This window comes from Magallana gigas, chromosome 8 (genome assembly GCF_963853765.1).
Source record: "Magallana gigas chromosome 8, xbMagGiga1.1, whole genome shotgun sequence".
NCBI lineage: Eukaryota > Metazoa > Mollusca > Bivalvia > Ostreida > Ostreidae > Magallana > Magallana gigas.
This window is the reverse complement of record NC_088860.1, coordinates 24,529,911-24,543,056: the sequence shown is the minus strand read 5'-3', so window position 1 is coordinate 24,543,056 and position 13,146 is coordinate 24,529,911. Positions and strand designations below refer to the sequence as shown.

General features: G+C 31.5%; 1 protein-coding gene across 10 annotated transcripts in view; it reads left to right on the top strand.

Moving 5' to 3' along the window:
- The window catches only part of LOC105346629 (uncharacterized), a 65,956-nt gene that overhangs the window by 30,567 nt on the left and 22,243 nt on the right, over nucleotides 1-13,146 (top strand). For all 10 annotated transcript variants that reach the window (XM_066069683.1, XM_066069681.1, XM_066069682.1 and 7 more), the window contains 12 exons: nucleotides 209-318; nucleotides 414-472; nucleotides 572-720; nucleotides 1,984-2,092; nucleotides 2,390-2,541; nucleotides 2,718-2,853; nucleotides 3,094-3,251; nucleotides 3,510-3,615; nucleotides 4,025-4,200; nucleotides 4,345-4,471; nucleotides 5,413-5,564; nucleotides 7,837-7,969. In XM_066069683.1, the coding sequence (XP_065925755.1) occupies nucleotides 209-318; nucleotides 414-472; nucleotides 572-720; nucleotides 1,984-2,092; nucleotides 2,390-2,541; nucleotides 2,718-2,853; nucleotides 3,094-3,251; nucleotides 3,510-3,615; nucleotides 4,025-4,200; nucleotides 4,345-4,471; nucleotides 5,413-5,564; nucleotides 7,837-7,969 (1,567 nt within the window). The remainder of the gene's footprint in view (nucleotides 1-208; nucleotides 319-413; nucleotides 473-571; nucleotides 721-1,983; nucleotides 2,093-2,389; nucleotides 2,542-2,717; nucleotides 2,854-3,093; nucleotides 3,252-3,509; nucleotides 3,616-4,024; nucleotides 4,201-4,344; nucleotides 4,472-5,412; nucleotides 5,565-7,836; nucleotides 7,970-13,146) is intronic.

Sequence of the window (13,146 nt, the reverse complement as noted above, 5' to 3'; positions counted from 1 at the left end):
CTTAAATGCATCTTGCTCTATCAGACTTTTAAATATGGCTGTTGTATTTTCTTAGTTCTCTGTCTTTTTAGGTAAACAGGGTGTTATATTTTGAATTGATTTATTGTCATCAAGATATATGATGATTCATAATCAATATGTCGTTTGTAATCGATCGTCTAATTCATTTGGAGTTGCATGGTTCGCATGATTTCTTTTTGTATTTTAGGCGAGGGTGTTAAGTTCAGTTTGAAATTCGTCGATTTGGAGTGGAATGATGCTTTACTGAATGAAAATTCTGATTATTATTTAATGATGGAAAAGATAGTTATGGGAAATGTAAGTGTCTTTAATTTGCCATGGAAATATATTATTAACAACAAAGTTTGATAAATCAAATCAATATACATTTTGCTTTTCTCTTTGTATTGCAGATGACCGTTCAATTTATAAACTTAAGCGATATTCGTAATTTGAAAATAATTGGATTCAGGTTTGTAAAAATAATTCAATTTAACACATTGATATTTTTAAAGGACACGTTAAAATACACACACAACTGTATATTTGATCATTCTCTTGTGTATTCTAGAAACGGTAGTTTGATAGTAGACTTCTGGCTCAGTGTTGCACGGCCTGCTGATGTCGTCACCTGGAGAAACGTAATAAAGGATGTGCTAGAGAAAAATGGCAGCATTCATTCACTCACTGCAGACTCAAGCTATTTCGTTTATGATATAGGTAACCATATTATGTTTACAGCAAACATATCTTTTTGTTATAAGAGGTGCAAAACACAGTTTTATATGTAATGTTATAAGGACCTTTTCAGATTAGGGGCAAGCAAAACTGACCCCTATAAAAATAAATTGTAAAACATGTTACATATATATCTATATATCAACAGAAAGATAAAATCGTGAATCTTTTTAAATATTCAATAATAATGCACAGGTAACTTAGTGCTAGAATTTATTTGGCACTCAACACATGCGGAAAATTGACAAAAGGATGCCTCTAAATGCAGTACACCCATGCACCCCTAAAAGCAAAATGCTACCAAATCAGCCATTTTAATTTCTGTAATTTCAAGAACAATTCCTTATGCATCATTTTATAGTATTTTCAGGGTACATTTGCCAGCTTTTTAAAGAGTTATGTTACCCGCTAAAAAATTCATGAAATTCTGCGTGTGTAAAATCCGGATGTTTTTTGGAGTTACCTCCCTTTATTTTAGAGTCTCACAAAATTAGTTTTTAAAAAATTGTTACATACTTTTTTCATGTATTCGAAAGATAATCCACTATATTATGCAATTGAGCATTTAAAAATAATTTTCATGTATACTGCATAAAAATAGCAGCAAAAATCCCTACCCATCACGCTTTTCCCCAAAGAAAAACCCCCTGGATTTTATACGAAACTGTGTTTAGCTACCAAGAGAGACTGAAATACAAATTGTTTTATCCGTTCGACTTTCTGCTCATGATATTATGATTTATTGATAATACCTTTGAGACTTGCCTAATGTTAAATTGCAACTATTAAACATGCTACTAATTTTTCATCCGAGCGAAAAACTGTTTACATGCTAAATTTTTTAGACATTTAGACAGTTGACTTTCCTAGCTCTTTTTAAATTTCGCAGCGCATCTGGTGTTATCCGAGTCGCTTTAAAAAAGTCAAAAATTTTCTTTTTACAATAATTACTGCATAACATACAAAATTAATTTTCCTTTAGTATAATAAAATATTTGATTATTGACTTTTCGGACGATAAAAAGTCTACTGTCCCCTGAAACAGCAACGAGCGAAGCCTCAGGAAACAGTTGCTGTTTCTAATGGGGCAAAAAACTTGCTTTGTTCCCCATGACCAGTAAAATAGTATTATAAATAGAACAATTCATTTTTACAAATCTACCGATTTTCTCTTGATCTTTTTTTTTTAACGTCTGTTCGCTGACTTGATGAAAGTCATGTTTTCTTTATTTTTTTTCATTGTAGATCTATACAACATTTGTAGCAATGTTACATACGTCAAAGAAACGATCACAACAAAGTGTAATGCTGCCTTTTATGCCTTTATAAATGGCGTTTTTGATGATAACTGCAGGTAAGAATATACGGATATTTAAGGAGGCTAGGTTGTCAACAAATTCGCCATCAGATCTACCGTAAATTTTTAGGGCTGATATTTAAAGCCATAAACGATTATTTTGTAAAGAAAACTTTTAGTAATTTAGGCTTAAAATATGCGAATTTTCCAGATTCTTTTCGAAAAATTTTTTTTCAAAAAAAAGCCTGACTTCCAGTGACCTTAAGTAAAATTTGATAAAATTACTTTAAAGTCATATTTAAGTGCTGGAATGTACTTACAAGTCATTAAGCACTATTTCTGTTGTTTCAACAGAACGTACCGAGATCTTATTCTGTGCACAACTGTCAACATTCAAGTAGGAGGCTATCCATGTTCCACAGAAGACATTGAAATGCTTGTTGGAAAAAATATGCGTGAAATATTTGGTGAAATGAAGTTCACATTTAATAGGTTGCAATGTTCTGGTAAGTACATGTAATCTTTTGAAAAATTCACGCGTGATGAATGCTGACGCTAGTTTTATATAACCATATAACAGTAATAACACATTGATGCTGTTATTCGATTTAACATCCTTGAAATAAAATCGCAAGATAAAAATTGAAGTTACTAGTATCTTAAGTACAACATTTGTTTGTAGATGAAATTGCAAACATTCCAAAGATAGATCTTAATAATCTATGCAGACATGAGGAATTATACGCCTATCAACTGAAATACAACTGTATTGTTAACACGACAGACTATGTTAACTATTCGGATAACGACATATGCAGGTTTGATATCAGGCGATTTTAAACATAATTAAAGATAATTGTTGAATGATTTTCTTTTTAACTAGACTTAATTAAATGTGTCTCTTTAATTTCTCTCTTACTCACTGCCATATCTTACATCAGAAACTGAGTTTTCTAACAGATGGAAAGAAGCACCAAATATGGAGAAAAGCATGCTTTTTTGATTATCAGGATAAGTTTGTTGTGCTGCATTAATATCAATATGATGTTATTTTTCAGTTTGTACAACTATAAAGTGTTTTGCACACAATACCACAATAGAGCCCTGCTACAATTTGGTAATTGTGACCCGAGATACACTGAAGGTATAATTGCAAGCAATCGCAGTATTCTTTTGCCTGAATTGGACGCAAGGCTAAACGACTCTGTTTGTAACGGTAAGCTACACATATGGATTATGAAATATCATTGCTTATTATTTTTAACTGTCCTAAAATCCTTTTTAAACGTTTTCAAGCAGGTATTATTGTTACCTTTATAAAATTTAAACTATAATTTTAAATTAGATACATTCTGATTTTACATACCGTTATCATATCAACTCTATTAAATTATTTAGAAAGCAAATTAAAACTGAGATAACATTTAAAAAAAGAATATTAAGCATGGTTTTAGTTTGTTTGTTAAACTTTTAGGTCAATCCGTATGCGAAACATCATTGTTTAGTGATCCAACAATCATGGAGCGATGCTCATTGGCCGGTTTAGGGATTGCAAGAATGTATCCCAAAGCAACGTGTCTGTAAGTAATAAATCAAACAATTACATTTGAGTAATGAATTAAACAATTATAGTTTTAGGAAATAATCAAATTATTTATGTTAAATTACCACGATGCCTAGCAATACCATTCTTTAAATAGACAAGCATGTAATACTTCTATTTGATAAGGTATTAACAGAAAAGATGAATAAACAGTATTCATATACACAATATTTACATAACAATAAAAACAAGCAATAAGAAAAAAAACCCAGTGTTTATATAACATTATTGGCATATGATAAACTTTGAATTTGACCTATTTGGCAGGAGGGTTATCATTGAGTAAAATTGCTCAGGTGAGCTCAAGTGAGCTATGTGAGCGAATGGCATTTTTGTTGTGATGAAATATACTAAAATGAAATCAAGATAAACTCTTTATTTTACAGAGCGATAGAGTCAATATACGAATGTCTTGTTGCCACATCCAAGCGAAAAAATCCAACTTGCTCTGAAAATGACATCACAGAAAGTTCCAGATCATTTCTGAAATTTTGGGGAGAATCATTTTTCCATGTTTTAAACATTAAACAAATGACAACGGAAGCGCTATTTTCATGCACCCGTAAGTATAATGAAATCGTCGGGTGTTTTAAAATCCTGTTGATTAACAGTAACACTTTATATTGCAAATTTTGTAAATACCATTTTTGCAAAAGTTAAATTTTTTTTATGTACAATCAACCATAGCTATACTTTTTGTTTTAAGCCACAAAACCGCTTTCGGATCCTGATTTTAACTACAATTCTACCTGCCAGAGACCAAGCGTGATATTGCTCTTTGGTTTGACTTGCCTTGAATATTTCAAACACATTTCCGTTTCCAATAATTGTCCGTAAGTTTTTCGCAAGTTTTTATTTGTAATTACAAAATTACAGGTATATAGTAATAATAATATTGATAATGATAGGAGTAAATGTTATCATTTAATAATAAACTGTAAATAGTCTATAAAGCATTATGATTTCATAAGTGTTCATAACCATACATATGTTTAATACATGTATGTACTTATCGAATAAACGAGATCAAGTTTGAAACATTACATACTATAGATGTAGATATATAATTAATCATAAACTAGCGCATGCAGTAGGTTGAAATTGTCTGTAAAGTGAATCTTACTTTTTGGACGTTATGTGGTTTGTTTTGCAAAACAATTTTTGTCATATTTGTCTTCTCTGAGCTAAAAACTTTCAATGTTATTTTTTTTAATGCCCACATTGTTTTAAATAAGGTTTAAATGTGGTTTTCTAATGGAGAATCAAATTTGAGTGCCGGTCTTTATTCGTCGATTTACATTCAAGAGGAAAAGCTCATATAATTCTACGCAATGTAAACAAGTATTGTATTATCATATGTTGAACTGTGCAACATTTGATCCATACATATTGTACAAATTCCTTTTTGAATTACAAGTATTCAGCAGGTTTTTCGTAGGTACTTTTTCCTACCAAATAGCTCATACTGTTTTCATGGTAGGACGTTTTTGTTATGTAGATTAATGATACATACATGTACATGTAAATCAGTGTACATATTACTTGGATTTTGACTTTTGATAATTAATGCTTATGATTTAGTCGTGAAATTAAAAGATTTTAGTTTTAGTTTTAAGTTCTTACTGAAACATCAATAATGGAACTCTCATGTATAATTGACTATTTATCATTGAATATACGTGTACATAATAAAGCAAAGAGAAAATTGTTTTTGATAATATGAATAATCTAAATTAAGTGGTTGTTATTCATAACAATCGCCATTATTTTACAGATTGATGAAAATTGGTGTAATACCCTGTATACAATCAGCAATAGGAGCATCATTGAAAGAGTCTTGCACAGAAAATCAAATAATGTTGGCCTTCAAACAGAACAATGAGACCGTTTCACAGATATTCGATAGAGACCTTCGTCCATGCCTGTGTAATTACTTGTTTATATTACTTTATTTTAATTGCTAGTTAATCTTATCTAATATTTTGAGTGTTTTCTGGTTACAATTTTCCCTGTGTTTGTTTATGGTGAAGTTTATAAAAAAAACAGAGAAAAGTGAGAGTGGTATTATAGAGCCCTTTTCACAATTGGCGCACGAGAAGAAGCGACAAAATGTTCGTGCTACCGCAAAAAATACATGGAGATTATGAATCGTCAACTGTTGCCAAAATAATCGCATTTGAGAGAGTATTCGTACGAAATTCGCACGATCTAAGCGAGTGTTGTGCGATCTAAACACATTAAATCTTGCGATATATCTTGTGTCTAAATGTGACTGTTGAACAATGAAAGCGACTGTTAAAAGATAATGCGATAGGATCGCGCGAAAGACAAGGTGATCGGACGATTGAACGCGCGCCAATGCGATTGGATGTGTAATGCGTTCCATGGTACGAATGCTCGTGCGAGTCAGAGGGGGTATATATGTTACATTAAAAGTTTAAAATTTATCAATTTAAACTTAACTATAACAGTTTTAATTACTTCAATGTTAAAATGTTATTCGCTAAAAATTGTCCGCCTTATTTAAATAACTTTGTAATGTTTTAAATCTACACTTTAAATTATGCTTATTGTGTATTGTTTTCTGATCTAAAATTAATTCCTTAAAGATTAACTTTTCGTCTATTTAAACTTTACCGCGCCTTGCTAAATAGAACTCTTCTGCGCGAGGAGATAAATAAGTTAGAGTAAACAAAAACGAAAAACTTTTTCCGCTAAATTTACAAAACAAGTTTAAGTCATTATTTTATCACATTTTTCGATATTTTATTATTAATCAGCAATGTTCATACTTAGGAATCATGTTTTAGGTAAGCGCTATGCTCGATATTGTTTTGATTTCTTTTTATGTCTATTGTTTATCTGTTTATTGTGTTTCGGAACTTTTGTTATCTCTTTGATTTTATAACATGCTTTTATTATTTGTGTATTCTATTCATTTTCTTTACAAAGACACTTTCCATCTTGCAGCAATCGAATAAAGACAGTTTTTACTTTAATTTTATTTTGATTCAATCAGGTGCTGTGGAAGCAAGATTATTGCAATTAGACACAGGTTAATTCTTGAGCTAATTTCCCCAAACGAACGATTAGTCACGACGGTAGAAACCAGAGTGTGACATATATATCGCCCATTTCTGACACTCTACAGTAGACATATTGAAAGCGAGAGAACATGTCGCCCAAGAAGAAACAGAGATGCAGCAGCATTTATTATTATACCTCACTATGATTATTCTATTATATTTGATTGGTCTAGAAAGTCACGTGACAAGGCGATTTCATAGGAATGGAAAAGCCGATATGAGGATATGATATAGAAACATATGATTGAATCAAAAATATTTAATGATTATGATACTCTATATATCACAAAACCAACTCTATAACTATCTATGATTCGAAATTATGAAAGAAAAGTGAGACAGTAACATAGGAAATCAAACAATCACTTGCTATTGAAAAGTCAAACAATTCTTTAGAAATTAACATATTTTGTATAACCATGTTGTTCGGTATAATAAAATGTTTATTGCATTAATGTGCAGGGAATATGAAGATTAGTTCCCAACAGAAAAAGATATTTCCCTCACCACCATGCAATAAATGGATATTGTTGAATCGTGGTCTCAAACAGAGATGCTTATACAGGGGATAAATACAGTGGCAAATCATGACATATATAGGCTGATAAGTCGTGCAATAATAGTAAAAAATTGCAAGATTACATGAGACATGCTGAGCTCAGTCTCATACACCCATATACAGCAGCGATTCATCTTACGGCCTTTAAAAATCGTGCGTCCCTCTTGCAAGTACCAAAAACGTATAAAACCTTCGTATTAAAGTTCACTGCGATGATTTAGATCGCATTCGGTCTCGTCTGAATAGTGTACACGTCCACTATTTTGAGGAGACTTGATGCGAGCTCTAAAACGCTGAAACAAATATGAGAGCTCGTGCAACGTATTAGAGAGCTCGTGCGAATCTAAAGTTTAAAAATAATTTTGATCGCAAAGTGTTGTAAAGTGCTCGTGCGCCAATTGTGAAAGTGGCTTTGCGTACACCGACATTGATTAATTGCGTGTTTAGATGTTCGTCAGTGTAACACCCTGATAAGTTTCTAGAACTTAAGTTCAAACCCACCATATATTAGTGTTATTTTTAAAAAATCATGCTAGATTCTTTACAATTTCAGATGAGCCCATCAGTCCTGTCAATGAAACATGCCTCTCGTTTTCAACATTTTCGACACCAGAATATTCAACATGTTTTGGAACCTATTCCATCTTGGTTTTTGGGAATATGACATCGCATAATGAGACATGCAAGTATGTTCACGTTTTGACAAACTCTCAATGTATTTGTTTTAATGCACCTAAGGTGAAACTTAGAAAGAACTTCCCATAAGCTAATGGTGAGTTGTGGTGTGTTACAACGCACTTTGAAAAATTACGCATTTTAATTTTTTTTTTCAAAGTGCGTTAATTTTGGGACCAAGTCAACGCACTTTGAAAAAGAATTCAAAGTGCGTTGATATCGTCGATATTTGAAAAAAAATTGTTCAGGGTTTAGTCGAAATAATATATAAATTTATATAGAATAGATGATTGTTTTAACATTGTTTAGCCTAATGGGATACATTTTAAAAAAGAAGCCAATGCATTCTCAGCTAACTTAATAAACAGTTTTGCGATTAGAATTTTTTTCTTTTCTCAGAAGCTATGAAGTTTGACAATTTACATAAAGGGCAACTCGGGATATTTAAATTATCAAAATGTGACATAAGCCGCATCGCTGTAAAACTGCATTTTCCTTTTTTGTGTATGCAGCAAATTTACTTTTATCTTGTACATTGGGCTATGTCAGAAACGAAAATGATTTAATTTATTTATTAATTAGGGAGATAATGTTTAAAATATTTCAACTGGTTAATTGCATGTGCTTATAAACAAACATGATGTGAAATGAGGATATGTTAGGGATCAATAGAAGAAAAATAAACCTTTCACCCTAATGCTAACTTTTAGTTAAAATGATTTAATGTTTGTCAATGTATATCTAATTATTTTATAATGTAGAGATCTGATTAGAATTTGAAAAGAGGATTTATGTTGAAACATTTCTAGATTTTTTAGCAAACCATTGGAGAAATTATTGTTTGATCAGCTCGTTTTTTGCAATGTCACTGTATCTAATTTACAACAAAGTGTATTTCTCTTTTTGATCTTAAACATTTACTTCAAGTTGCTGAATATCATGAAAGGAAAAAAATAGGGGTAGGGGGCCTTCATTTAATTAATTTAATGATGTACAGGTATTTTACCTGTATCTTTGGTTGACCCCCACCTTCACCTCCATCCCCGTTCTAAAAATGACGGCAAATTATATTCATTAGTGTTATCAAATCATCATACTATCAATAAATTAGAAATTTATTTCAAAAATTTGTGGTTTATACATTATTTTCAAAGTGCAGTAAATGTCTTGATACGAAATAATGTTGATGTACCTTCATAACGCACTTTGAATTTTTCTCTCCAAGTATGTTTACTTGGTCCCAAATTCAACACACTTTAAATTTTTTTTTTCAAAGTGCGTTGATTTGGTCCCAAATTTAACGCATTTTGAAAAAAAAGTTCAAAGTGCGTAACTTTTTCAAAGTGCATTGCCACAGTTGTGTTTATCGCTGAATTTACCATAGCTTTTAAAGAGAAATTTGAACTGTTAAAGCTTTACAAAGCAGACAATGAGACGGACAAAACAGGTCAGAAAAGTTAATATGAGCCAGTTTAAATTAAATGTATAGTTTAAACAAAACTTGAAAACGACGAGAAAATGTTAAAAAATATGATATGGAAACTCGCTAAATTTTTACCAAGTCCAAAGTTATTTTACACGACCTAACTTTATAACAACTTAATTGCGTTTGTTATATATATTAAACGCAACCACCTTGCAATGTGCACAATTATTTCAGAAAGGAAATGATTTAGGAAACTTTTATTTGACCTTCGTTAATCATTTGTTTTTTGATACACGTATAAGTTGGACCGACTGCTATAAAGTGAATTTTATAACATATTCTGATTCACACTTGAGTAAAACAGTCTTTTTGGTTTTTATAACATTTAATAAAATGAAAAAAAGGAAATATTTTGTTATGAGTAAACGATTTATCGGTCCGAACGAGTTACATAAATTTGAAAATCTTTTATATAATTTTTTTAAGGTTTTCCGTCGGAAACGGAAGACCTTATTGTTATTGCTTTGTTTCTTTTCTTACGCTTTTTTAGCTCACCGACACGAAGTCAGGGGGAGCTTATGCTATACCCTCGGCGTCGGCGTCCGGACCTGGTTAAAGTTTTTGTTGCAGGTCCTGTATCTAAGCTATTAATTGTCCCATCTTCATCAAACTTGCATGGATGATGCATCTGGACCTACTTGTGGACTTGAAAGACTTTGATGCTGAATCTGAGTCCTAAATTTCAGATGCTGGAGGAGTTTATGGTTGTTGGACCAGGTGAAAGTTTTTGTTGCAGGTGCCCTTTGATAGCAATATCTAAGTTACTGCAGGTCTGTACTTCACCAAACTTGCATGGATGGTGTGTCTTATGATACTGATGCACCCGACAGGCTTGAGTGCTGAATCTGAGCACTAGGTTTCGGATGCTGGAGGAGGTTAAGGTTTTTGGAGCAGGTTAAAGTTTTTGTTGCAGGTGCCCTTTGATAGCAATATCTAAAGTACTGCTGGTCCGTATTTCACCAAACTTCCATGGATGGTGCATCTTATGATACTGATGCACCAGACAGGCTTGAATGCTGAATCTGAGCCATAGGTTTTGGATGCTGGAGGAGGTTAAAGTTTTTAGAGCTGGTTAAAGTTTTTGTAACAGGTGCCCTCTGATGATTATATCTTAGTTATTACTTGTCCTTACTACACCAGACTTCCATGGATACTGATGCACCTGACGGGCTTGAATGCTGAGTCTGAGCCATAGGTTTCAGATGCTGGATATGGTTAAGTTTTTTGGAACAGGTCACATGTTTAATAGATAATAGTACTATTTCAAACTTGCATAGTTGATTAAACTGTAATATGAATGAATCACAGAGGAAGCTTCAGATGCAGAGCTTGATCTCCATTATCAAGGATGCTAAAAAATATATCTTAGTTATTACAGGTCCTAACTTCACCAAACTTGAATGGATGGTGTGTCTTATGATACAGATGCACCTGACAGGCATGGATGTTGAATCTGAGCCATAGGTTGCGGATGCTGGAACAGGTTAAGGTTTCAATTGCTAGTGCCCTCTGATGATGATATCTTAGTTAATACTGGTCTGAACTTCACCAAACTTGCATGGAGATGCGTCTTATGTATACTGATGCACCTGACAGGCTTGAATGTTGAATCTGAGCCATAGGTTTCGGATGCTGGATGAGGTTAAGTTTTTTTGGATCAGGTCACATGTTTTATAGAAGATAGCTTGCATAGTTGATTTAACTATATTTTAAATGAAACGCAGAGGAAGCTTCAGATGCAGAGCCTGATCTCCATTATCAAGGATGCTAAAGAAATCTCCTACCTCACTCAAACCTGCTCGATAGATAGATGTGTTTGTTGATAAATGATTTAACATGATTCCTATGATATAGTAATGTATGGTATAAAACAATATTGTTTAATATGATACAATATAATATCATATGTAATATTATAAAAAGTTATATGATACAATATGATATAGTATCAATTTTTTTGATATTTTATGTTATGATATTGTAACATGATATCGTTATGTATAGTATTGTATATTTTGATACAATATTGTATAATATTATATTTTGTTTTCCCTCAGACTGAAATGTCACATTTTCATTGGATTAAACATGGCACGTGATTGCCTCATATATCTCTATGTAGGTTCTGTGAGGATTAATATTAGGCAATATGGCCGTCATTGGCCGCCGCCTCGCCTACTCATCTCGATATTTCATATTATTTAACACAAAAAATCGTGTTCAGTAAGTCATTAAAATATTTAGAGTAGTGGCCCTTTGGAATTATTTTTTAGTTAGAGTAGTTGCCCTTTGAATATTGACGTCACATTGTTGTGTCTGGAGCAGAAGAAAATGGCAGCGTCTAAATTTGCTCAAATCTCTGCAAAGGTTTAAAATTGAATAGCAACAAAACATTGTAAGTAATATGGGTGAAGCAAAGATTTTTTAAAGCGTATTTGAAAGGTGGTATTGATAATTTTGAAGAGTTTAAATGAGTTGGACGGGATGTAAGGCATCTTGTACATGGCTTTGCGTAGATCACCGCTACTGCAGTATTTTTGAATGAATATGTCGCTTGATAGTCCTCAGGAAAACAAAACACTTTTAAGGTTAGTTACAGACTCACTACGGAAATATATTGGGTTGATCAATCTCTTAGACGGCTCGGCTTCGCCTCGCCATCTATGAGATTGATCAACCCAATATATTTCCGTAGTGAGTCAGTAACTAACCTGATAAGTAATAGTATTAATAATTTTATTATTTTATCACATGATACTATTACATAAGATATTGCAAAATATAATATTGTATCCTATGATACAATATTGTATATTCTACAATATTGTTTCATACGATATTGTATAATATGATATTAGTTTCTGTAATATAGAATTATATCACATGAAATTGTATAATATAATACTGTAATATTATGTAATATCGTATCATACGATATTGTATAATATGAAATTGGTTTTATAATATGATATATTATCACATCACATGAAATGTATTGTATGATATTGTAAAATATATTATTGTATCATATGATACAATATGTATAATATAATGTTGTATTATATATTTTACTTTATCACATAATATTGTATCATTTGATATGATACAATGTTGTATCAAATTATATTGTATCATATGATACAATATCATTTTATGTTTCAAAAATGATACAGTAGCAAACAATATCATACTATTTTATACAATAAAATATCATATGTTTCAATGTTCTGATGCATTATGTAATATTATATTGTAATATAATACTATATTGTTTTATATATTATGATACTGTATAATGTGATCAAATACAATAACGTTTTACACAATACAATGTCATATCATACGTTACAATATCATAATTCATCATTGTTTATTATGGTATTTTATTGTATTATATGATATATGTTGTAAAAATGATAGAATGCAATATTTAATTTTATATTATTGTATTGATGAACATATGAACATATGATTATCATACAATTTTTTAACAGATGATATACGATATTGTGTCAAAACAGAATTAATGAATATCCAAGATCATAAAGTATGATTTTCATTTAATATGATAGAGGTGGTCTCATAAAGGTGAAGTCTCAAAAGGGTGATGTCTTGTCTCGGTGAGCATTGTAATCTGTGATTACCTATGTTTGTGCAAGCGATTTCTTGAAAACGACTCGACCGATTTTCGTGAAAAATTCA